The sequence below is a fragment of the Theropithecus gelada genome, chromosome 14 (genome assembly GCF_003255815.1).
Source record: "Theropithecus gelada isolate Dixy chromosome 14, Tgel_1.0, whole genome shotgun sequence".
Lineage (NCBI taxonomy): Eukaryota > Metazoa > Chordata > Mammalia > Primates > Cercopithecidae > Theropithecus > Theropithecus gelada.
The window spans coordinates 95,010,775-95,035,866 of record NC_037682.1 but is presented as its reverse complement, the minus strand read 5'-3'; the positions used below and the strand labels follow the sequence as shown (position 1 = coordinate 95,035,866).

Genomic DNA, 25,092 nt, shown 5'->3' with positions numbered 1-25,092 from the left:
TGTTGAGTAAAAGAATAAATGAAAGACCAAATATACAAGATACTGTTCCTGCCATCTAAAATACAATAATAAAGTCAAAGAAAAGATGAAAAAAATCAGATACAATATGAGAAGTATTATAATAGTAATTTTCACACTGCCCAAAGAATAAAAATCAACTAAAGAAAGACACAATAGAGAAAGTGACTTGTGAATTGGAAATTAAACAATCACACTGAGTTTTCCAATCAGAGAATAGATTTAAATGCATGGAGATATGTTCAGATAAAAGCAAAGTTTTATATTACTGAAGCATAGGGTACAGTATGACAGGGAAGTGCATAGGTAGTAAAGGCCAAAACCAGTCAGTTTAGTAGGGTCATGATTAAGAAGGGCCTTGTATGCCATGTTATGGAGATACACCGTGAGCCAATAATAGTTGATTTTTAGGCAAGTGACATGATGGCGATATCACTGAGAAAATGACTAGAAACAGAAACCATTCATCAACCTGATAATTCTTTATGACTCTGCCCCTAGAAGGTAGGCAGAGGACTCCTTAATTAGAAAGTCCTTTAAAACCTATGCAAGTAACATGAAACAAAAGAAGGAAGAATAACATACTATTTTCCAAATGCTTTTTAAAGTGAAAAGCAATAAACAATAACAATTTAATAAATTCCTTATAGGTTACAAAGCAAGTTTTGTAACAGACTCATTTAGTAAACCATAATTTCACAGCTGGCAGTGCTATTCCATTAGCCTTAAAAAAAAAAAAAAAAAAAAGACTTTAGCATATTCTAGTCTAATGTAATGAACTCCAAATAGGTAGGTATTCAAAAAATATAATTTCATACTTGTTTAAGAATAATTGCTTGCTTGCAGAATTTCTGCGCAATGTTTGCAACTTGCTGTATTTTGGCAGGAATAACAAAGCCAAGTGCAGAGAGCTGACGAACTTCTCTCAGAAGAATCACCAAACGATCTGAATAATGCACTTTTAGTGATCCATCATTAGAATCCAATTCCATAATTCGACTACTAGCCTCAATACTACAAAACAAAATAAATAACCTGTTAAGTTTCATGTTCTCACTGTTTTGACTAATAAACACAATAGTTTTTACAACTTTTCTGTACATCTAATATTAGCTCAAAGTTAAAAAAAAAAATTTATTATAGCTTTTAAGATGTGGGTTTTTTCTATACATTATTTCACAAGTCAGATTTTGGAAACAAACTGCAATATCCAAAATATATCATCACATTAATATTTCAACCAAGCAGTTTTAAAGTAAGAAAAATCGATTTCTTAGTGTTTCAGCTAAAACTCAAAATTGACATCATACCCACGATAAAGAAAAAATTTTGATTCATTTTCTAAAGATACCTTCGATTGTTTTAAAAAATCAGCATAACTTGCGTCTTTAGTACTTTTATTAAAAGATAAATAATATCAAAATGGTAGGAGTAGAGATATTAAAACGTTTCATTCTTCTACCCTTTGCTTCACTCTCTAGTAATTGTCCTTTTTGTGTGTTTCTTGTAAAGGCTATAATAGCAAATGTTACTTTGGGGAGCTCAAATCAGAATGGATTGCAAAAATGCTGAACTAAGTCCAGCAACAGGTATTATGCTTTCATCACCTTCCTTTAGGATTAGGTTTATATAATGCCTCTTTCTTTTTTTCTTTTTTTTTTTTTTGAGACAGGGTCTTGCTCCAACACCCAGTCTGGAATGCAGTAAAGCAATCATGGCTCACTACAGCCTTGAACTCCCTGAGCTCAAAGATTCCTCCCATCTCAGTCTCCTAAGTAACTGGGACAACAGGCAAGTCACCATGTTCAGCTAATTTTTTTTGTCTTTTGTAGAGACAGGATTTCGCCATGTTGCTCAGGCTGGCCTCAAACTGCTGGGTTTAAGTGATCCTCCCACCTCGGCCTCCCAAAGTACTGGGATTACAGGCATGAGCCATCACACCCAGCCTCATTATTTCAAAACACCCTCACAATTAAGAAAAATTGCAGGTATTAGAAGGTAACCTACTCAAAAACAAAGAACAAAAGTATTCAGCTTATTTAATAGCATATAAAACAAAATATAATAAAAAGTAGAATACTTTAAAATGGCTTAAAATGATGATTTAGCCCAAATTTTCCTATATACACATAAAGCATGCCAGTAAACTATTATGGTGACTCTTTTTGCCTTTATTCAGGATTGATCTTCAAAGTTAGTTTGTATATACCAGCATTTCCCAAAATATTTCCAAAAACAGATTGATGATTCTATGGGACAACAAATAGGTCTAAAAAAGAAAAAACAAAGGCAGGAGGAGGGGGGTTTCAAAACCAAATGAGAAACGCTGTGTGGAAGGAACAAAGTTAAACAAACTCATTAACAGCAGATCTCAGACCATTGGTATGCTACCATGCTAGCGGACCTCCGCTGAAGCTCTAATGATGAAGTATGCAAATTTTCCAAAATTAGCTGACTAAAGCACTGTGGTTTTTGTTTGTTTGTTTTTTGTTTTTCTTGTTTGGAGTATCTCTCATGTTTTAGGCTCAAAGTAGAAGGAGAAAGAACTAAATGGCATAAAATTATAATCATTATGCCCTAACACCCTTCAGTTTCCTCTATTTTCTCTCCAGAGCCAGAATTCTAGACTTTAAAAGAATTATTCAATTTAAGAGGTACTATTTTTGGCCTAATTATCCTTTGTAGCAGTATAGGGAAAATGAAAACTTCATTTATGGACAAAGTTACTTTTAAAAAGACATGACGAGTTTCTAAAAATAACCACAATAATATGCTGGAGACAGTGGACCTGAGGTACAAAGAAACTGACTTTTTTAAACTATCCATTTTAAATCCCCATTAGAATTAATAAGGTTAACTCATTAATACATTCAATATAGCTCAATAAATATTTACCAAACCCTTATTATGTGGGGCACCATGAAGAAATACTCCCTGTCTCAAGGAGTTTAAAAATAATACAATTTTACAAAACTGCAACATTGTTTAAAGTGTATGTGTGTGTGTATAATATTAATGTAAAAAGGTAGAAAAACATATATAAATACCAATAACAAAAAAGCATGAGGGAAGGGCTAATTCTAAAATGGGAATTCCTAATTCTGGGGAACAGACAAGAGAAACAAGAGGGAGGCAGTTAACTAAATTATCAAAGTTTCCAGCCTTAATGAATTAAAAGTTGATGATCCAAAACAAACAAAAAAAAAAATTAGAAGAGGAGTAGCAAGTTTGGAAAAAGGAAAAATATAATTAATTCCATCTGGGTATTTGAATTAATAACATATGGTTTTGGATTTTACAGTTTAATACATCTATACTTACCACAAACCAGATCTGGAATCAGATAAACCTGATTGAATATCCCTGGACCAATCATCAAACTGTTCTTGTTCATATAGTTTAAGCTGGTCTAAGAGATCTTCAGCATTTCGATGGAAACATCGAAATCCTGACAAGTCAGATAAAAGAGCCTCTGCAATCTTGATAGTATCATCGACCTTAAAAAGTCAGATTACAAAGATGTGTGCATTATTTAAATTCCAAAAAATTAGCATAAAGTAAGGAGTCCCCTTCTCTGATTTGTGATTCAGAAATTATTTCCCTTTTCATCTACAAACAGTGAAACAGAAGATTTACCAAAGAATATAAAAATATCAACCCCTACTTTGCTTCTGAATTACACAGCCGCAGAATAGCAAACACAAGAGGATAACCCATACAAGGCATAACTCCAAGAATAAAATGGACGGTAAAGGGAAAGTCAGCCCTCAAAATATCTGTGCCCCAGTGATTTTTCAGAGGAAACTCTGGGAACTTCAGCATTACTCCTAAACATGTTCAGTAATAATTTCAGCCCTTAGCAACATGCTCCGATTAACAGCTCAAATGGTAATTAGGCCAATGAGAATGTCAATTAAGAGACATAAATGCCTTTCCTCCACAACTGTACGGAGAACATTACAGCACCCTGGAAAACTGACTGACAGAATCATTAGGCAGAATATATCAGAAAATAAAACATCAAAAATACAAACCTGAATAAGCAGAAATGTCAAATATGCCGGCTTTTGTAATATTCCATGAGGTCTTGCTCTTACTCACAGACTATAATCAATTAACATTTATTGTACAAATCTAATGCAAGACACTGGACCACATACTAGTTAGTAATCCATAAGAGTCTTAGGTCAATTTTAATAGTATTAAAATAATAATCGTTTAAATCTATAAATTGCTGTCACTACCTTAGACCATACCTTTTACCTTTCCTTTAACTTCCTTTCAACCTAAAGTGATTTAGTTACATAAACATACTTGCAGGTAAGACTTTGCAACTACTAAAATTTTACAATAATTTTTTTTTTGAGATAGCATCTCTTTCTGTCATCCACCACGGAGTGCTGTGGCACAATTATGGCTCACTGCAGCCTCAATATCCCAGGCTCAGGTGATCCTCCCACCTCAGTCTCCTGAGTAGCTGGGACTACAGACGGGCACCACCACATCCAGCTCATTTTTGTAAACAATGATTTTTCTTTTTTTTACTCAGTGTAAAGGATGCTTTCCTCCTGAATACAGGTATTTCTTTGGAACAACTGCAATTGGAATAAATGATGTACTATCTCTACAGAAAGAAGGAATAGAACCATTAAAACTTCTCTGCATACTTGTTCAGTGTTCGGCATTTTGTATGAAAATTACATGGCTGTGCCAAGGAAAACAGAGAATATATTTACCACAACTCTAGAGTACCTTCTACATGCCTTAATTTAGCAGATTTTATAATTAGTACTCTTCATCTTTTTATTAAAATAAATACCTTCAATTCCAACTGGCGAACCCAAACTATATTGTTGACAACTTCTGAAAGATTTTTGCCAGAAAGTGGTCCAGATGCATCACCAGGAATTCCTCGGCACCGAGTCTCAAAGTCTGATCGAAAATCTATAAAATTTAAATCAAATAAATGATTACAAAGAATTATCAAAGATTTCCTAAATAACTTCCATGTACCAAGCACTATGTCAAATGCTATAGATAGAAAAATAATGAGTTGGTCCTTACCCCCCAAGGACTGCACCACGTATCAAATGAAACAGAGAAAGATAATAACTTGTTAATGCAAAAAAAACTGTCATTTATAACAGAATAAGTAAATTAATCGTCCACATGAAAATGTCAGAAAAATGTATCTTTAATCCTAAATGGTATGCAACAAAGAAAAAAGTAATATACAAAATTATTCTCTCAAGCAAACACTATAATCTTATAAACTTTTACCTTTAATTGAGTCCACAAGTCTTGCCAGTAAAGTTTCTCTTTCTAATATCAATTCTTTGCTTATAGTTGGACGCTTTACCAACTCTTTATATTTCAAGAATGCTTGAAGAAGCTAATATAAAATAAAATAAGTATACATTCATCCTAACAGATCAACTCAGTAAATATATATATATATCCTAAATAGCTTAAGAGAAATATTAAAAGTGAAATATCTCAATGTTTTACCTGCTGTGGACTGTCTTGAATTTCTGAAATATAACTTTTCAATTTTCCTGCTATTTTTTGTTCTGCAGGTGCAATAATCTTTTCATATTGAGACACTGCAGCTTTCCACAAGGGCTACACACATTAACAACATTGTTAGACTTTAGTATTTTTTAAATCTGTCTTTAAAAAGAACAACATATTCAGTAAACTATATAGACATAAACAAATATATATACAACCTCAGTATATGGATTATATTGCACAGGATTTAGGCCAGTAAAAGGTTCAAATACTCGAGTGAGGCATATGATTTTCTCTTCACTGGCAGGTAAAAAATAGAGAAGCTTCTCATGAATTGTTCTAACAGCCAAGACCTAAAACAAAGTATTAAAAAAACAGAATTTATTTAAATCAAACCATTTGCATAAATAGGTCTAAAATCTAGATATATTGGGCAAGAATTTCTCTAAATTAGGTTCACTAAAAAAAAAAAATAATAAAACTGAAACTCTAATCCAGAGAACTGACAGGTGACAACAACAAAGTGATGCTCAAAAACATAACTGTTTCATCACACTAACATTAATAAGTGTGCTCAAATCTCGTGAATATATATAAGACCTAAATATTTTAAACTATGTTTAAAGTTTAACACAGTTTAAAAAACTGTTTAAACTATATTTACAGCTCATTTAATTTTTAGAACCTACCCTTAATATAGTAATAACTTCTGATTTTCATTATTCTGCATTAAATTGCACTTCTAATAATGAAATGACATGTTAATAGCCCTATTTTTTATTATTTACAAACAGCTGGGAAACACATACTGTATTTTGAGCTAAAAATTTCCACCAACAATCAAAAGGTAATCAAAAAGGTTAAGTGAAAACAATTCCTTCTATTTGAGTTGTAAATCTCAGTACAAACTCATGATTTATTTTTCTCTTGCTAAAAATTTACCTATTAGCAGTTTTGTCTACTGAGAATGCCTAACAGCATTGATAACTAAGTAACAGCACTTCCCCTACAGATTGTTGTTAAATATCCCCAAAAAAGAATCAGGCTCCTTGAAAAAAATTACTAATTCCAGGTATGAGATATAAAATGTACAACATGGGCTGGACTGGAACACTTTTGGGGGCTTGAAAGCTATCAAAGAAATACTGAAGTTGGCCAGGTGTGGTGGCTCACGCCTGTAATCACAGCACTTTGAGAGGCCGAGGTGGGCGGATGACCTGAGGTCAGGAGTTCAAGACCAGCCTGGCCAACATGGCGAAACTCCATCTCTACTAAAAATACAAAAATTAGCCAGGTGTGGTGGCATGCACCTGTAGTCCCAGCTACTCAGGAGGCTGAGACAGGAGAACTGCTTGATCCTGGGAGGCAGAGATTGCAGTGAGCCAAGATCATCTCATCGTACTCTAACCTGGGCAACATAGCAAGACTCCATCTCAAAAAAAATGGAAAGAAAGAAACACTGAAGTCATGTCAAAATGGCATAAGAGGCAACTTGAAGGGGCACTCTCTGCCCAAAAACTGAACAATTTGAGTATAATAATAATAATAATAATAAGCAGAATGGACTGAAACACATAAAATAAAAAAATTCATGGGTTCATAATGACACTATCAAAAAACATTTCATTGGTTACCAATGGAACTTACTGTGACACTAATCTACTTAATGTTCATTGTTCTAAAAAGTGATCAAAAGAAATAAGCAATTATCTATACTGCCATTTCTATGCAAACTATATTTCAAAGTAACTAAAAAGTTGAAGAAAAAATTCTTCTTATAGAAAAGTCATGACTAATAAAAGCAGAAAGAACACCAGAATTAGAAAATCACCATTTTGTAACTCTTCATGATTAATGACTGCTAAAAGCATTTTTTAAAAGTTGGAAAGCATTATAATGAATTCATCAGATTGATCATATCTGAACCCTCACAGATCAAACTTCATGTCACTAAAAATGGGAAAACCTGATACCACATACATCCTGATATAGCAAGGTGAGAAACGCTATATGGCATAAAAGGGGGGAAACTTTTAAATTAAAAATGTCTCAGGAGACCTATCAACCAAATACAATGGGTGCACCTTGTTTGCAACCTCATTCAAGTAAACCAACTATTTACAAATTTCTGAGAAAATCAGGATAAATACATGCTGGCTAGATATAAAAACATACGAAAAAATTATTGTCATTTTGTTGGCTGTAATAATGGCATTGTGGTTATGTTTTAAGGGTGGAAGTATATAATATCTCTGCTTTAAAAATATTCCAGTAAAAAAAAAAGGTTAGGGGAAAGGCAGGGAAAAACAAAGATGAGACAAGAACTGAATAATGTCAATGACTATTAAAATTGAATGGTGGATACCTGGACAGTCATTATACTGTTTCACGTTTTTTTTTTTTTTTTTTTTTTTTTTTAAGTCTCCAATAAAGAACTATAGTTCTTCTAAGCAAGGCAGGAATAGTCAGTTTCACAATCTTTAAGTAATCTCATTTTGCCTGTCCCTGTAAGCTAAATATATGTTCTTTACTGAAAGTCGTAACTTGTGTAAATTAAGCCATTGTTTCAAATATTTCCACTGAATACCACTTAAAAAGTTGTTCCAACTTAAAAACAATTGCAATAGCCAAAAGATGCCCTGAAAGCTTCCATACATGGTCAAGTGGGCTGATTATCTTGTTACAATAAAGAACAAAATATAAGCTCACAACTATCAAGTTGACCAGTCTCATACCAAATAAAAAGAAAGGATGTGGAAATTGGCCCCAACAAGAACTTTAATTCCTATTCTCTCACAAGACTAATTTCCAGCAGATATATAGGGCTTATTGATTATAAAATACATGTACAAACAAGTGCAGACATACTTTACATTTAAAGACAAAGATCTAGATAATCAAAGTGATACCTCTTCAAGGCGTTTGCCAAGTTTGTCAAGTGTTTCTGGAAAATATTTTTCATTTTTCCACGGATGAGGAACATAGCGCTGCCACACCTGACCTGTTAGATGATTACAGACTATCACCCACTGTTCACAAATTGAAATACCAGCTTTCAAACTTTCTTTCACAAGATAATAAGGATCTTCCCATAGGTTCAAAGTTCCCAACTTTTTCTGAACAAACCTTCCAAATGAACCACCTAATAAAACAGAAAGCAAAGAGTTTAATGGAAATAAATGTATTTTTACAGAATAATTATAAAATACATGCTTATGACAATATTTTAAAAATAAACAAATTAACAAACTAAGGATCTATGAAATATCACACGCACACCCTTAGACTACCACTCTCAGTCACAAATATTTTTAAGATCTCACACACACATATTGCTTTGCATTTTTGTATCTTTCAATTTTCAATATACCATTACACCTTTTAAGTATAGAAATATATATACAATTTCCTCAAGGCTGCAGAGCCTACTGTATGGATACTGCATTTTGTAAATAATCCTTAATTGCTATTTACTTCTGCTTACCACAAACAATGCTGCAATAAATATATTTGTACATATAACTTTATGTACTTATCTGATATTTCCTTATGAAAATAATGGCAAGGGTATTTTCGAGGTCAAAATATTTAATATTAACAAATAAGCCTATATACTTTATTTTTCAGTTTATTTCAAAGTAGCCTAAATATATGCATAGATACTAAAATCTATATAAATTTGGTTATATTAATGGTTCAAAGAATTTGACACATGATTTATACTACCCAACTATATACAAATAGCTATTTAAATAATTCTACATTATTTGCTTTAAGACTTACTCTCAATTACAGTATTACATAAAGGAGCATTTTAAGTAAGGACTTAAATGACAAAAAGAAAACAAAATAAGACAGGTTTTCGAAATTCCAAAAGTTCGTTTTTTTACTAGTACCTATGATGTCTAAGAGATGCAACATTCGTGACTCAGGATAATGATCATGTTCTGTTTGTCTCCACACATCATCTACAACATCCTGAGTAGTCTCCACCAAGTCGACAACTTCTAGTAAGGATAGACTGTCCAAGTTATAAAACTCCTAGAACAAAAATGCACTAATTTTTAAACATAATTATATTTGTACCTTGGGTAATATAATCAAAATGTTCCCAGGCCTTTTCAACTGCCACAAGTCTAACATTTGCCATATTATTTTCTCCTCCTTTTTCTAACAGCTGATAACTACTTCTATATGCAAATACCCTATAATTCCCCCCAAACATAAATGTCATGAAAAGACAAAATATAAAAATTGTAAAAAGTCTACTCATTCATGTACATAATTGGCCTAATTTTCTTTAAATTTTGATTTTTTAAAAGTTACCCAATAAAGGTGATCTCAACTCCACATATGCACTACCCACTGTAGTTCACATGTCTTTATTCATTCATTATTAATTCACAATATTATGTTTAATCACACAACCACAGTCAAGATTTATCATGCTATTTTCATCACTGTTACCCAAAAAAGCTTAAAACCATTTAAAACACTCTATTAAAATATTATTGAAATAACAGTGGAAAGGAGTAGAAAATTAATATATATTTGTTTTGATAAGAATAGACTTTTTATGTTCATACTTAAAATGGTTACTCAATTTCAATGTAGACACATAAAGGAATAATCAATTAAATAAGCATAAAACTAAGATTTTTTATATTTCAGATTACTTCAAAATGCTAATTTGAACAAAGTGAACACCCATTCAAAAGAACATGTTACCTGTACGTGGATAAACCTGTTATATTTGTTTTTCACTATGTACCTGCAGAAAAGTAATTTTGGGGTTTTTTTGCTTTTTGGGTTTTTTTGAGATGGAGTCTCACACTGTCGTCCAGGCTGGAGTGCAATGGCACAATCTCCGCTCACTGCAACCTCTACCTCCCAGGTTCAGGCGATTATCCTGCCTCAGCCTCCCAAGTAGCTGGGATTACAGGCGCTCACCACCACTCCCGGCTAATTTTTGTATTTTTAGTAGAGACGGGATTTCACTGTGTTGGCCAGGCTGGTCTCGAACTCCTGACCTCAAGTGATCCACCCACCTCAGCTTCCCAAAGTGCTGGGATTACAGGTGGGAGCCACCATACCCAGGCATAATTTCGTTATTGAGAAAAAGATTTTATAGAGATTAGAATTTAACTAAGTTTTGGATTTCTCAATTCATTTTACATATACAACTTAAACTTTTCTACATATAATCTATTTTGTTCACAATCATCAAGTAAATTTTAAAACAGAGGAGAGGCTGTAAAAATTGAATCCTAAAGTACTTTTATAAGAAGCCCAATATATAACCATGTATGAATCACATACTCTTGCAATTGTTTCAAATAATTCTTTAAAATAATTGGCTCTTTCTTTACTAATCTGTTTATTTCCACGGTGAGCTTGTTCTATCCAAAACTGGAATTCATCACTTGGTGTAAGGATACCTGTAAAAGTCAAGAGGGGGAAAAAAAATGGTATAGAATATCAGAGAAAAAAAAATGAAAACAGCACAGCAGCAAAATATTTGAGTCATCTAACACATAAGCTCCTAGCTGAGGTCAAACAGGTGACACTTCCTTATTGTTTCCTATTTCATACTATAAACAAGTGTCCTTCCTGCAGTCTACTTAGTGCCACATTTTTCAGATCTGTGTTCTTTTTGTTAGTGATTCAGTTTAAAATGGCCCCCAAAAAAAGTGCTAAATTGCTGTCTAGTGTCCCAAATCACAAGAAGGTTGTAATGTGCCTTACAGAAAAAATATATGTTAGTTAAGCTTCATTCAGGCATGAGTTACAGTGCTGTTAGCCATGAAGTCAATGTTAATGAATCAACAATATATATGAATTAAAGTGTCTTTAAACAGAAAAAAAAAAATAAGGTTATGTATTGATCAGTTGATGAGATGTTGTGACCAGGGGCTCAAAGGAATCTCACCCTGTACTGCTCCTAGGAACAAAGGTTCAATATTCACTAACTCAGTGTTTACAGTGACTTTATAGAACATAACTACTGCCTTGGCACTTTGGGAGGCCTAGTAGTGAGGATCCCTTGAGGCCAGCAGTTTGACACCAGCCTGGGCAACAGACCAAGACCCCATCTCTACAAGAACTAAAATAAATTAGCCAGTGGATAGTGGTATGCACGTGTAATTCTAGCTACTCTGGAGGCTCAAGCTAGATTTCACATTATTAACAATTATATTTTCCTCTTCTCCACATCCACATAAATCTACTCATTTTTTTAAACCAATGCTTAGAGAAATTCCAAAAGTATTTGAAGAAATCTATAAAGAAATATGTTCATTTACTAATGTACTAATGAGACAATCATTTTGTACTTTCTTTTATTAAGCTATGGTGATATACCTCGTGTGTCATCTTCCTTAAATTTCAATTTTGTTAAGTTAGTGTCTGATCTTCGTAGAACTATACCCAACCCAGCTTCTAGTTCACTCAAAAGATTCTGAAGTTTGGGATCAAAATTTCTGCTCCATTCCTGATCCTAAACAAAAACAGACAAGTGCAACCAAGATTGATCAAAATTTTGCTAATCAAATTGGCTTCCCAAAACACTGTCCAAAAACCCATTTTTCTTAAAGCCTGCCACTACCTCCACTTCATAAGAATAAAAAGTCCTCTCAACAGTTAAAACTATGAAAAGCATCTAATGTAGAAATGTTAAGAGTTGATGTGGATTGCATTTTATACCTTTCTCCAATTTCTCTATTTTTTACCACAACTTACATTAAAATTTAAGTTTAAAAAAGTTAAGAAATTTTAATTAAAATTGAAACACTAATAACATTAGCAGTAAAAATAGATATTTATGTTTATATGAAAACATTTCTCCAAATACCTCAGTTAAAAAAAAAATGACAGCTACTTTTCTCACCTTTAACAACATTGGTGCGAATACTTGCCGTACTGCTTGGTAAAGAGAACTAATAGGTGACTCTAACATAGATGAAACAAGAATGTTATCATGTAGATTCTCATCGGTAATTACTTCAGGTCGCAGCTTGAAAAACACCAGCACTTTATCTTTGGTGTCACCAAACTCAATCTAAAGTGACAAATGATTTTTAATGTTATTGTCATAAAATTTAATATTTGAAAAAAATGTATACAAAGTTGTATCACTATAATTATACCTCTTGGAAAAAAATAGTTACTTTAAAAATAAATACATTAAAACCAATTTATCTCTTCTCTCCTTAAGAATACTTCAGTTTAAAAACCTATTCCCACTTACGTTCGATCATAAATTATTTATAAACATAAAACAATATATACATTATTGACAGCTAACTATTCCATTCCAGTCAGATTCCATTCCAGCCAGATTCCATTCCAGCCAGAATCAGTAATAGTACAGATGAAAGCTGTATGCTCCAGGTACACAATGAATAGTGTACTTCTCTAGTAACCCAGAAAGTCTATAACAAAATGTTAATTACCCCCTTACCTAGAAAAAGCATTTTAAAAGGTGCTTTTAAAAGTATACAGGCACTCAAAACTACCAAAATGAATTTAAGTTGTCTATCTCCTAAAATTAACTTTATCTTAACTGAAAATTTTTCCTTAAAGAATTAAGAGCATAAAACTTTTTTGTTAAATTGTCATATAGCTAGATTATTTTAAATCAGAACCAGGTGAACTCAATTGGAATTCATTACAGCAACCTTGTTTAAAATAGGTCAGTTCACAGTAATTAGTTCATTAGCTGAGAAGTATACTAGTCAAAGGAAGTTTTTGCATTTTACACACATTTTCAGTTATTCTCATTTCTTTTTTCAGGAAAAGAAGTCTACGAATTAAAAAGCTTTCAAACAAGGTCACTGCTGTGTATGAAGAACAGCTATGGGTCTCACGCCACTTTTTTCTATCCAAAAAATTACATTTTTGACTGCTGGAAAGGAGCTGAAACTTTCTGTTACTGCTCAAACGCTTATAATATTTCATGACGCACGGGAAGTATATGAAAATCCACGTCGGTGTCCATAAAGTTTTGTTAGAACACAGCCATTCCCATTCAATTACATGTATTATTACAAAGTTGATTACATGTCTGCTTTCACACTCAAAGGCCAAGTTGTAGCTGCAATGGAGCCCTTGTTGCCTGCAATATTATCTGACCCATTACAGAAAAAGTTTGCGAACCTCTGTCCTAAAGCATAAACCAGATCACAGCTCTCTCTTGCTTAAGATTACCAATAACTCCCTATTTCAATTTAAACGGTGTACAAGGTCCGAAATGATCAGCCTATGCCTTATTCTCCATTCTCATCTACCACAATGTTCCTTCATACCATAAACTTCAGCCACCACTCTGGATTTTTTTTTCTTGCCCCTCGAAACTAAGTTAAAACCCAGCTCAGGGCCTTGGTACTTACAGTTTCTTTAGCTTAGAACACTCTTCCCCCAGATTATGTCTGCCTGCAACTCATCATTCAAATCTCACTTCAAAGATAACTAATCCAGAGACGTATTATCTCCCACCCTATATATATCTGTAGTTCCCCACCCCACCCCATCACTACTATAACATTATTTTTATCTTAACGGCACTTATCAATACCCAAAATGATGTTACATATATCTGTAGCATGTGTTTAGCCTACCTTTGTCCATTCCAATGTTACTCCTTTAAGATACGGACTCTGTGTTCATGGTTTTGTCCCCAGTACTAGTAGGTAGTCAATAAATATTTGCTGACTTATTAACTTATTGAACCATGCTAACTATCAGGCATCTAAAGTACAACTGAAGACATAACAAAATATTTTCAAATATGACTAAACACCTGTAGTGATGTGTACAACTAAAAATAACAGATACATCGTTGGGCTTTACTAGTAATAGTTTTAACTTAAAAAAAAAAAGTTCTAACTTCAACTTTCAAATACCCAAGCTAAGATACAGTTTCACAAATCCAAACCCCTTTCCATCTTTCCTACTGCATTCTTTTTTTTTTTTTAATTTGTAATCCTTTATTTTTTTAATTTATTTATTATTATTATTATACTTTAAGTTCTAGGGTACATGTCCATAACATGCAGGTTTGTTACATATGTATACTTGTGCCATGCTGGTGTGCTGCACCCATCAACTCGTCAGCACCCATCAACTCGTCATTTACATCAGGTATAACTCCCAATGCAATCCCTCCCCCCTCCCCCCTCCCCATGATAGGCCCTGGTGTGTGATGTTCCCCTTCCCGAGTCCAAGTGATCTCATTGTTCAGTTCCCACCTATGAGTGAGAACATGCGGTGTTTGGTTTTCTGTTCCTGTGACAGTTTGCTAAGAATGATGGTTTCCAGCTGCATCCATGTCCCTACAAAGGACACAAACTCATCCTTTTTTATGGATGCATAGTATTCCATGGTGTATATGTGCCACATTTTCTTAATCCAGTCTGTCACTGATGGACATTTGGGTTGATTCCAAGTCTTTGCTATTGTGAATAGTGCCGCAATAAACATACGTGTGCATGTGTCTTTATAGCAGCATGATTTATAATCCTTTCGGTATATACCCAGTAATGGGATGGCTGGGTCATATGGTACATCTAGTTCTAGATCCTTGAGGAATCGCCATACTGTTTTCCATAATGGTTGAACTAGTTTACAATCCCACCAACAGTGTAAAAGTGTTCCTATTTCTCCACATCCTCTCCAGCACCTGTTGTTTCCTGACTTTTTAATGATTGCCATTCTAACTGGTGTGAGATGGTATCTCATTGTGGTTTGGATTTGCATTTCTCTGATGGCCAGTGATGATGAGCATTTTTTCATGTGTCTGTTGACTGTATGAATGTCTTCTTTTGAGATGCTACTGCATTCTATCTGAACTTTCAGTGACATTTACAACAGTGTGTCCTGATTTTATCATTTGCTAAGTATATGTCATCCTAAGCCACTAGAGTGAGTCTGGGAAAGGCAGAAAGCAGGGGGCTCTACCCTGAATTACACTACCTATTGGAGCAAAAGAAAAGTTAACATTTAGGTTGTAACTTTTGTCCCTTACTTTCCTCAGCCATAAAATAAGAATAAGAATAGTTCCTATCTTACACTGTTGTTATGGATATTAAATGAATGAATACATATAAAGTACTTAGAACAGTGCTTGACAGAGTCTAAAGTGAAAATAAATGTTAGCTATGATTATCCATCCTTTTTATATCTTTGTAAACCCATCAAGCCTGGCAAAGTGCCTTGCATGTATTGAGTTGAAAGTAAATGTTTATTAAATACAATCAAATTAAACCTAAGAATAAATATAGTGAATGGGGTGAATGATTCAATCATCCTATAAAAATGTCCTGAAGCCAGGCGCGGTGGCGCACGCCTGTAATCCCAGCACTTTGGGAGGCCAAGCTGGGTGGATCACCTGAGGTCAGGAGTTCAAGACCAGCCTGACCTACATGGTGAAACCCAGTTTCTACTAAATACAAAAAATTAGCCGGGTGTGGTGGTGCATGCCCTGTAATCCCAGCTACTTGGGAGGCTGAGGCAGGAGAATCGCTTGAACCCGGGAGGCAGAGGTTGCAGTGAGCGGAGATTGCACCATTGCACTCCAGTCTGGGCAATAAGAGCGAAACTCCATCTTAAAAAAAAAAAGGCACTGAATGCTTTTGCTGAGTGTCGAAAACTCTGCTAGACCTAGGGATAAGGGTGAACACAAGAGGAAGAGGTTGAAAATATGTCTTTGTTTTATTAACTTAAATCTATTTACTGAGTCCCCTTTACTGTGTCAGGCAATTTTCTTCTGTGTTTTTTCTTTTAGGTTTATATATATAAGCCCTGATTGCAAATGCAACCCATTTTTTAAGCAATCCTGCCAGTGGAGGGAGCATTGTAATTAATAAATCAGTATATCACATGTTGTACACCAATAAAGAATTCAAACTTTATTTTGAAATACATCATTTCGCAAAAATTTAAATTCCTAACTAATCTTTCCCTTGGGCAATGTTAAAATCAGAGGCTGATCCAAAAAAGATAGACTAGAATTTGCCTCAAAAAAAACCTCAAAAGGGGGAGAGAGAAAAAATAAAAATAACTAAGTAAATGTTTTCTTTTTAGTTATAACGTATCTGTAGTCTTTCTTAAAAAGTAGAATATAGGCCGGGCGCGGTGGCTCATGCTTGTAATCCCAGCACTTTGGGAGGCCGAGGAGGGCGGATCACTTGAGGTCAGGAGATGGAGACCAGCCTGGCCAACGTGGTGAAACCCCCGTCTCTACTGAAAATACAGAAATTAGCCAGGCGTGGTGGCGCGAGCCTGCTACTTGGGAGGCTGAGGCACGAGAATTGCTTGAACCCAGGAGGCGGGGGATGCAGTGAGCAGAGATCGCGCCACTACACTACAGCCTAAGCGACAGAGTAAGACTCCGTATAAAAATTTAAAATAAAATAAAATCTAATTGCTTCTATTCAGATGTGTGGAAGGGAAACTTGCTTTGGTCAGGTAGGATGCAAAGCTTGGAAACTATATGCTTAAGCACGAGGCCAAAGCAGCTAAGCCAATAATGCAGGAGAAGTGGAGACAGCCTTGCGTTCCTGAAAAGGATCCGGTTAGTAAAGCTAGAGTGTGACCCGACATCCCTCTGGCTGGGCCTGGGGACTTGAAGAGTGGTCAGGGGTCGGGCAGGAGTGCAAGGAACCGTACCGTATTGGAAAAGGAGATTCCGGCGTCGGATCGCTGCACCCTGAGGAGCATCTGGTTACCGTCATCCAAGAAGTTGTTGATTTCAAGACAGTTGCACAACAGTGGCTGATCCCAGAATTCAGACATCAGCCCGAAGTAATTCTGGGTAGTAGTGAAGATGAAGAGCTTCCGAACGTCCGCAGTCCCGTTCGCCATGATTGGAAGGGGTGGAGGGAAGTTGGCGGTAGGGGGAAGGAAGAAGAAACCAGTCCGGAGGGAAGTGAAGGGAAGAGAGGAGCTTGGCTCAAACCCCTAGCCCGACCGCGGGACCGCAGAGCTTCGCTGTTGCCAAGGGTAGTCGCTATGGCGACGGAGCGCTACGGCGGCGTCGCTGGCGGCGCGCGGTGGACGTTGCCTTCCCGGGGCACGCGCACGCAAAGCTCGCGGAGGCGATCGACCGCCTCGGAGCTCCTCAGCGGCTCCCTGCGGTTATCGATTGTAAGGGGTTCGGACAAGTTTGTGTTGGCTGTCAAACGTGTCTTTTATTCTTCTTACTGATTTCTTATCACGCATAATCAGAAGAGAGACATCTAGCCTTCAAGTACAGCAGGGTGATCTACATTTAGGAGAGCTGGGTTCCAGTACTCCCTCTCCACGTGCACCTGGTAGCAAACCACACTGTCAGAGTCAAGGTACACATCTGTAAGAGGGGTAAATACTTTCTCACAACCAGGAGTATAGTGCGGATTGTAAGAGATCAGTATTTAAAAATCGCTTTTTAGAGAGGCTTATAAAGAATATGAATTCAATACAATGTTAATTTACTTTCTCAATCGCCCTCTGTTCCTTTCTGTGCTGCTGCATTTCCCAACATTGTTTTTTCTCCTATTAATAATTTTAGAAAAATTTAACCAGCGATTTTTTTCATTGCAATCATTAGCCGAACACAGCCATATTTGTAAAATAGCTAAAATGTACAATGATACTTTTTAGCTTATTTTATAACAACCGCAACCAAATTCTGTGAAAATACGGATATGAAAACAGTCTTTGTCATTTCCTACCCCATGGTATAAATATAAACTATTAAATTGCTGGTCATTCATCTGAACATTCGTCAAACACTCTCAATTCAGTAATTCTCTTCTAAAAATATTTACTACATGCTGTTAGGTTGGTGCAAACGCAATTGCGGTTTTTTGGCAAGAACTGTAATTACTTTTGCACCAGTCTAACGCAATTTGCCAAGTACCGAACTAGGCCCTGGGGACACAGTTCCTGCCCTCAGGAAGTGTTTGCTGTAGTCATTCATCACCTCAGCACTGGTTTGGCCTAAGGTCCTAGGGTACATAAACATATACAGATTTTTTGTTTGCACTTAATAATCATAACCTCCCCTTAAAACTATATTGTTTGAGAATTAGAAGGAGAGTCCTTTCATCTGCTGAGCAACTTAAGATTTTGGAGTGGGAACTTAAAAAAGCTGAACTGCTCTAAACTATAAAAGGAAATGAATGTAAATTCTCATGAAATATCCAAACGGTGGGAGATGGGAGTCTGGCCACTGGATGGGAAAACATCCAAACAGTCATATGGAATGCTGACCACTGGGTGGGGAAAAAAATCCTAACAGGAACCCAAGATGACTGTGTAGCTAATAAAAAGATTTTGAAAGCCAAAGTGACCACTATGGTTACAGAGTTTCTTTCTCTGCAATGGGCATTATCACTCTTACCAAGGTCTTCAGCAAAGTCTCCATTACCCACAAGCACTCGGTCTGGTGAGTTGTTTCGGTGGAAATGTATGAAATGGCTGAATCAAGCTTCCATAACAATATGGTGAATAAAAAGGCAACACATGTAAGAAGATGAGTCTAGAAAGCAGATGAGATCATGGGTGTCATCCTCCCAAGAATTTTTAGAACTCTTGAGGAAACTTCAGGCTTCCACAAACTATGAAGTTCAAGTTTAACACCGATCTCAAACACGGAAGCTCCCGTTGACATGTAAACCCCATGAAAAAGAGGTTTTGTGTTTCCTTTTCACTACTATATACGAAAAATGAAGAATAGAGTAGGAAGAAAAGACAGATACGGACTTTATTTATTGTATCAAGCATACAATAAAGAAGAAAGAACCTCACAGATTAAATAACTTACACAAAAACACAGAGATGGTAAGTGGTAGAACCAAGATTCATACCAAAATCCAATTCTGAGCCAATCTCTATATACCGTATCACAGTGATAGCCAGATATCCACCAAAATCTATTTTTCCCTTCCATAGCTACCATCCAGGTGTGCCCGTGTGACTAATTCTCACCAATAAAATGTGAGAAGAAGTAATGTGTGTGTCTTCAGGGCAAAGTTTTAAAGAAGTGAGAGTACCTTTACCTTTTGCCAGCTGGATGCAGATAACAACAAAGCAACAGGGATGGCAAAACTTTCAAAGAGTGGGACCCTAGGACCCTGAATCACAGTGTGGAATAATGTCTGCAGTTGTTAAATAAGCAAGAAATAACCTTTGTTGTGTTTGAGGCATTATACATTAAACTGTGTGAGGCTATTTTTATGGCTATTTAGGCTACTCTAACCAAAAGAGTAATTGATATCCATATTGTAGTAGCGATTTATTTTTTTTAATGTGGGGCATTGGTTTAGCAGTTGGCTGGCAGGTGGCATAAAAACAGGAAGGGAAGGCCCAAAACTTTCTGAGCCAAGGTTTCCTAATTTTGTCCTATATGCCATTTCCCAAGCTTTTTGGTGACCTTTTTATACTTTATACTTTAAAAAATTATTTTTATACTTAAAATGTTACTGACAGGCACAGTGGCTCACGCCTGTAATCCCAGCACTTTGGGAAGCTGAGGCAGGCAGATCACGAGGTCTAGAGTTCGAGACCAGCATGGCCAATATGGTGAAACCCCGTCTCTACTAAAAATACAAAAATTAGCTGGGCACAGTGGTGCATGCCTGTAATTCCAGCTACTCGGAGGCTGAGGCAGAAGAATAGCTTGAACCCGGGAAGCAGAAGTTGCAATGAGCCTAGATCACGCCACTGCACTCCAACCTGGAGTTGGACTCTGTCTCAAAAAAAAAAAAAAAAAAAAAGTTACTGAAGGCTCCAAAAGGATTTTGTTTCTGTAGGTTATTTCTATCAACACTTACTATAATCAAAATTAAAACTGAGAAAATTTTGAAATATGTATTTACTTATCTATTTTAAAATAATCATAAGACCATTCTTGTTAAAATAAATAACATATTTTTATGAAAATAATTATGTTTCTAAAAGGTGAAAAAAATCAACGAGAAGAATGGCATTGGTTTACATTTTTGTTAAGTCCCTTTCCTGCCTGCCTCAGCAGAAGACAACTGGATCCTCTATATGCTTCTGCATTCCATCTCTTGCAATACATTGTTTGGATTGAAGTATATAAAGAATATCCAGCCTCACACAGATAGGTAGTTTAAAAATTGAGAAGCTAAAAAATGAAGAATATTTTAAGAGATACTTGTGAATATTCTTTTATAGTAAACTAACACTCCACAAGTAGTAGTTTCTTAAAGAATAGTTAAAATTTAGAATTTGGGACCATATCAATGAATATTTCATACTCAGTTACATTAAAATCCACTGGTTTTCTAGCAATTTGAATGTATCTTTTACTCTCACATAATTTCATAACATCATACATTGGTCATTTAGAAAATATTGGTTCACTAAGCTATGAAGATCTTCCAAATATTGATACATTTCCTTATACAATATTTTTAAAAATCACATTTATTAATACACCACTGATCTCATAAGAAAAAGTCTTTTTAGAGACAGGGTCTTTCTCTGTCACCCAAGCTGGAGTGCAGTGGCTTGATCATACGTCGCTGTAGTCTCAAACTCCTGTACTCAAGTGATCCTCCCACCTCAGCCTCCTAAAGTGCTGGGATTACAGGAATGAGCCACCTCGCCTGGCCAAGAAAAAGTCTTCATGTATGGAGAGGTTGTCAAACTTACAGTAGACAATTTAAGTTATCCAAGAATCTGATTTTTGCAGGAATGCTTGAATTTTATCATTGGCCAGTTAGGTCAAATAAGGTTAGTTGTTTCCCTGGAAGTGATAAGCTCATTTCATTCATTTTTAAGAAAAATTTCTGCCAAATATCAGAGTCTGAGTAACATTAGTTGTTATTCTTTCAAGTAAAATTGGTCTTCCATGAAAAAAGAACAGCTAGTTTAGATCATAACTCAAACAATCACAAAATTATTTTCCTTGAAACAACCATTATTAATACTTCAATGCAACAGAGTGTTTTACGGTATATTATTTCATTGTTCAAAATATTGAAATGACTAGTACTGAAGGTTTAAGATTTAATAAAAGGAATACATTTTACTCCTTTATCCAGGAGATTCTTAAATGAAACTGAAATCTTTTCCAGTGAATGCATGCATGTGGAGAATAGATGATTACTAAAGCAGTTTGGTGCCCCACCCTTGATTTGTGTCAACTTGCCAGCTGTTTTAGCCACTGCATTGTGTTTCATTGTTGTGTAACAAACTACTACAAATTTAGTGGCTTAAAATAACACCCATGTATTAACTGAAAGTCTGATAAGTCAGGAGGCTGGCTGCTGTATGCTAAGGGTCTCGTAGGCATAAATCAAGATGTCAGCCAGGCTGCATTCTCATTTGGAGCTCAGAGTCCTCTTATAGTTGATGCAGAATGCATTTTCTTGCAGTTGTAAGACTGAGGTCCTCATGTCTTTGCTGGATGTCAGCTGGGGCCACTCAGCAATTAGATATTGCCCACATTCTTATCCTCCATCTTTAAAGCCAACAGTAGAGAACTTCCTTACACATCTAAGCTCCCTTGTGCTTCAAATCTCTTTTGTAACAGGAAGAAGCCAGTTCCTTTTAAGGGTTCACTTGATTAGATCAGGCCCAACGAATAATCTCCTTTCTCATTAGCTCAAAGTCAACTGATGAGTAAACTAGGCATGGGAGTGATATACCATCATATTCACAGATTTCCTCCACATTCAACGTTAGGGGGCTCTTCGAAGTGTGCACACCAGAGAGCAGGGGCCTTGGGGCCTTCCCACAATTCTGACTACCATAGCTGCCGTTGCTACTGCACCATCAATGAAAATGTCAAGCACAGCGGCAGAGATACATAAGGGGTAGCATTCCTTCTTGCACCACCTAGGAGGCACAGGCTCCCACCAGATACCAAATCTGCTGTTGCTTTCATCTTGGATTTCCCAGCCTCCATAACTGTGAGCAATAAACTTCTATTATTTACAAATTACCCAGTCCAAGATATTTTGTTATAGCAGCCCACAAACGAAGATGATACTCTACACTGAAATCTGATATTTACCTCAAATACTTAAATATATTTACCTTTACACATTTTTATGACTCTTTGTGGAATAAAAGGAATTCTATTTCTTCTGACTTTCTAAATCAGTGAATAGTTGCTAACCATTACTTCTGGGTCTAGCAGGGAGCCAATTCTTCCTGCAGTCAATTGCACTGAAAATATACAGGGAAAGAGGAAGGAGATATGTAAGCAAGGGTGTTAGTCTTCATTGGTTTGTAACATGTAGTTGAAGATATTTCTTATATCTGTACTCTTGCCACCCTCTCCCCCAATGATGTCCTATGATGTTATCATTGAAGAGGGGAAGAATACCTAGAAATGTGATAATGTGGGGATGATTTTCACCTATCTCCTCTAACAAGAGAACCAGAAACAGTCATTAGAAGATAACAAAATCAAGGGGTAGCATTCCTTCTTGCGAATAATATTTCTGTGTTTCATTATAAGAACATCCAGACAGTATATTTAAATAATTTAAATCTTAACTTTTCTATCAGATAATAAATATCATTTATTTGAATGTTAGTGCTTCATGTTTTAAAAATTACATATCAAAGTCACTTTTAAATACATTTAAATATTAATAGCAAGGATTGCAGGAAATACAGCAGACTATTCTAAAACTGTTATCTTTTAAAATAAAATGAATACCAGTCTTGGGATGAAAATACATATATATATATACACACACATATATATATATTCTTAAAAGTATAGCTTTTTGATTCTATACAAGTACTTCTTAGTAAAAACTGTTTCTAGTTCTTGAGCTGTGATTATAATTACCTTATATAAAAATTCTCTTAGGTAGTCAGATTGCTTTTTGACAATACATCTTACTGGGATTGAGGGAAAAGAGAACATGTGAAAAAGTAGATACTGGCTCCCAAAGTTTCTGCACATCACTTCCATTTACATTTTATTGGCCAAGCAAACTACACAGTCACATCTAGCTGCAAGTGGGCAGGTAAGTGAAACCATACCTTGTACACAATAGGAGAATTATAGAATATTTGAGAGCAACCCTAATGACTACCATGCTTTCTAATGTTTTTTCCTTTTTCTTTCTTTTCTTTTTTTTTTTTTTTTTTTTTTTTGAGACAGAGTCTCACTCTGTCCCCCAGGCTGGAGTGCAGTGGCACGATCTTGGATCACTGCAACCTGCGCCTCCCGGGTTCAAGCGATTCTCCTGCCTCAGCCTCCTGAGTAGCTGGGATCACAGGCTCCTGCCACCACACTCGGCTAACTTTTTTGTTTTTTGTATTTTTAGTAGAGAATACACCAGTCTCACCATGTTGGCCAGGCTGGTCTTAAACTCCTGACCTCAAGTGATCTGCCTGCCTTGGCCTCCCAAAGTGAAGAGATTATAGGCATTAGCCACCGCGCCCAGCCTACTGTTTTTCAAATTAACAAAAACAAATCCTGCTTCAGTAAGCCAAAGAAGCTGTGCTCTTTCTTTTTAGTCTGCCACAATAACCAGTAGTGTTCTAGACAGTGGCTGCGCTCATGACAAAGAACAGAGTCTCCAGCTGACCTTTAACAGGTAGTATGAACAAGCAAGAAAATTGTGCTGTCCTAAACAACTGAGCTTCTTTGGCTTCTTTGTTGCTCTGGCCTAATCTAACCCATCCAGACTTCTGCAGATAGGGTATGCACTTGGCTTCAGCCATGGTACCCACCTACCCCATTGTCTTACACCCAGGCCATTTCACTAATTTACATGGTCTACCAGGCCCAGAAGGCTTGCAGGTTTGTAAAGCTGCTTTATGTAATGCTGTCTTAATGAAATTTGTTGCACTTACACTAGATTATGTGATAATCACTTGTCTGGTAAAGATATTGCTTTTAATTTTGCCATTCAGGATAATAAAGTATGCTAGTAAAACTGTGTTAAGGCCCTTAATATAAACAATTTCAAAACACATTACTAGTTAATCTTTTCCTCTATGAGGATGCTAATTATACTTTTACATGGTTTGAAGTTGCTTTCTTTACTGTGTGCATTATCTAGCTTATCTGTTATTTGCAGGAAATAGTCTTGCCTGAATGTCCTTTAATGTCATTTAAAAAGAAATACATACCCACTGATGTAAATGCTGAAGGGAAAGCTTTTTACACCATGTTAACTAATAATAAAGATGTTCACATAAATTGTTATTTTGAGTCTTTTTTTTCTATCTCCATTTTTATTTACATAAAATGATTGTTAAATAACATGCAATTAAATCAGAGCTTTCTGCTTCACAGCCTGGCATCTTTTTGGATAGATTCTGTGATAAAATAACTCTCTGACATCACAGCTTGTTGCTATGAGAATAGAACATCAAAAATTTGGCAGTGTCAACCTACTCAGCAGGGTAGCTCAGGATAAATTTAAAGTAAAAGAGATCAAATTACAATTCTCATTTTTCAAGCATTGGCTTGGCACCTTTAATCCCTAAAGATATCTAATCAAATATGAAATTTGAGATTTTACACCTTTAAGGAACACATTCACTGAAAGTACTGGAAATTATTCCTATCTTGTGTCTAGTGTT

General features: G+C 35.6%; 1 protein-coding gene across 2 annotated transcripts in view; it reads right to left on the bottom strand.

Moving 5' to 3' along the window:
• The window catches only part of DYNC2H1 (dynein cytoplasmic 2 heavy chain 1), a 357,072-nt gene extending 339,540 nt beyond the window's left edge, over nucleotides 1-17,532 (bottom strand). For both annotated transcript variants that reach the window (XM_025357391.1, XM_025357392.1), the window contains exons 1-12: nucleotides 17,194-17,532; nucleotides 12,416-12,586; nucleotides 11,890-12,025; nucleotides 10,849-10,967; nucleotides 9,426-9,570; nucleotides 8,439-8,671; nucleotides 5,748-5,882; nucleotides 5,527-5,640; nucleotides 5,299-5,410; nucleotides 4,838-4,962; nucleotides 3,340-3,515; nucleotides 837-1,032 (exon numbers count right to left, since the gene is read on the bottom strand). In XM_025357391.1, the coding sequence (XP_025213176.1) occupies nucleotides 837-1,032; nucleotides 3,340-3,515; nucleotides 4,838-4,962; nucleotides 5,299-5,410; nucleotides 5,527-5,640; nucleotides 5,748-5,882; nucleotides 8,439-8,671; nucleotides 9,426-9,570; nucleotides 10,849-10,967; nucleotides 11,890-12,025; nucleotides 12,416-12,586; nucleotides 17,194-17,388 (1,857 nt within the window). In that variant the 5' untranslated portion in view covers nucleotides 17,389-17,532. The remainder of the gene's footprint in view (nucleotides 1-836; nucleotides 1,033-3,339; nucleotides 3,516-4,837; nucleotides 4,963-5,298; nucleotides 5,411-5,526; nucleotides 5,641-5,747; nucleotides 5,883-8,438; nucleotides 8,672-9,425; nucleotides 9,571-10,848; nucleotides 10,968-11,889; nucleotides 12,026-12,415; nucleotides 12,587-17,193) is intronic.
• Between the last annotated feature and the right edge of the window lie 7,560 nt (nucleotides 17,533-25,092).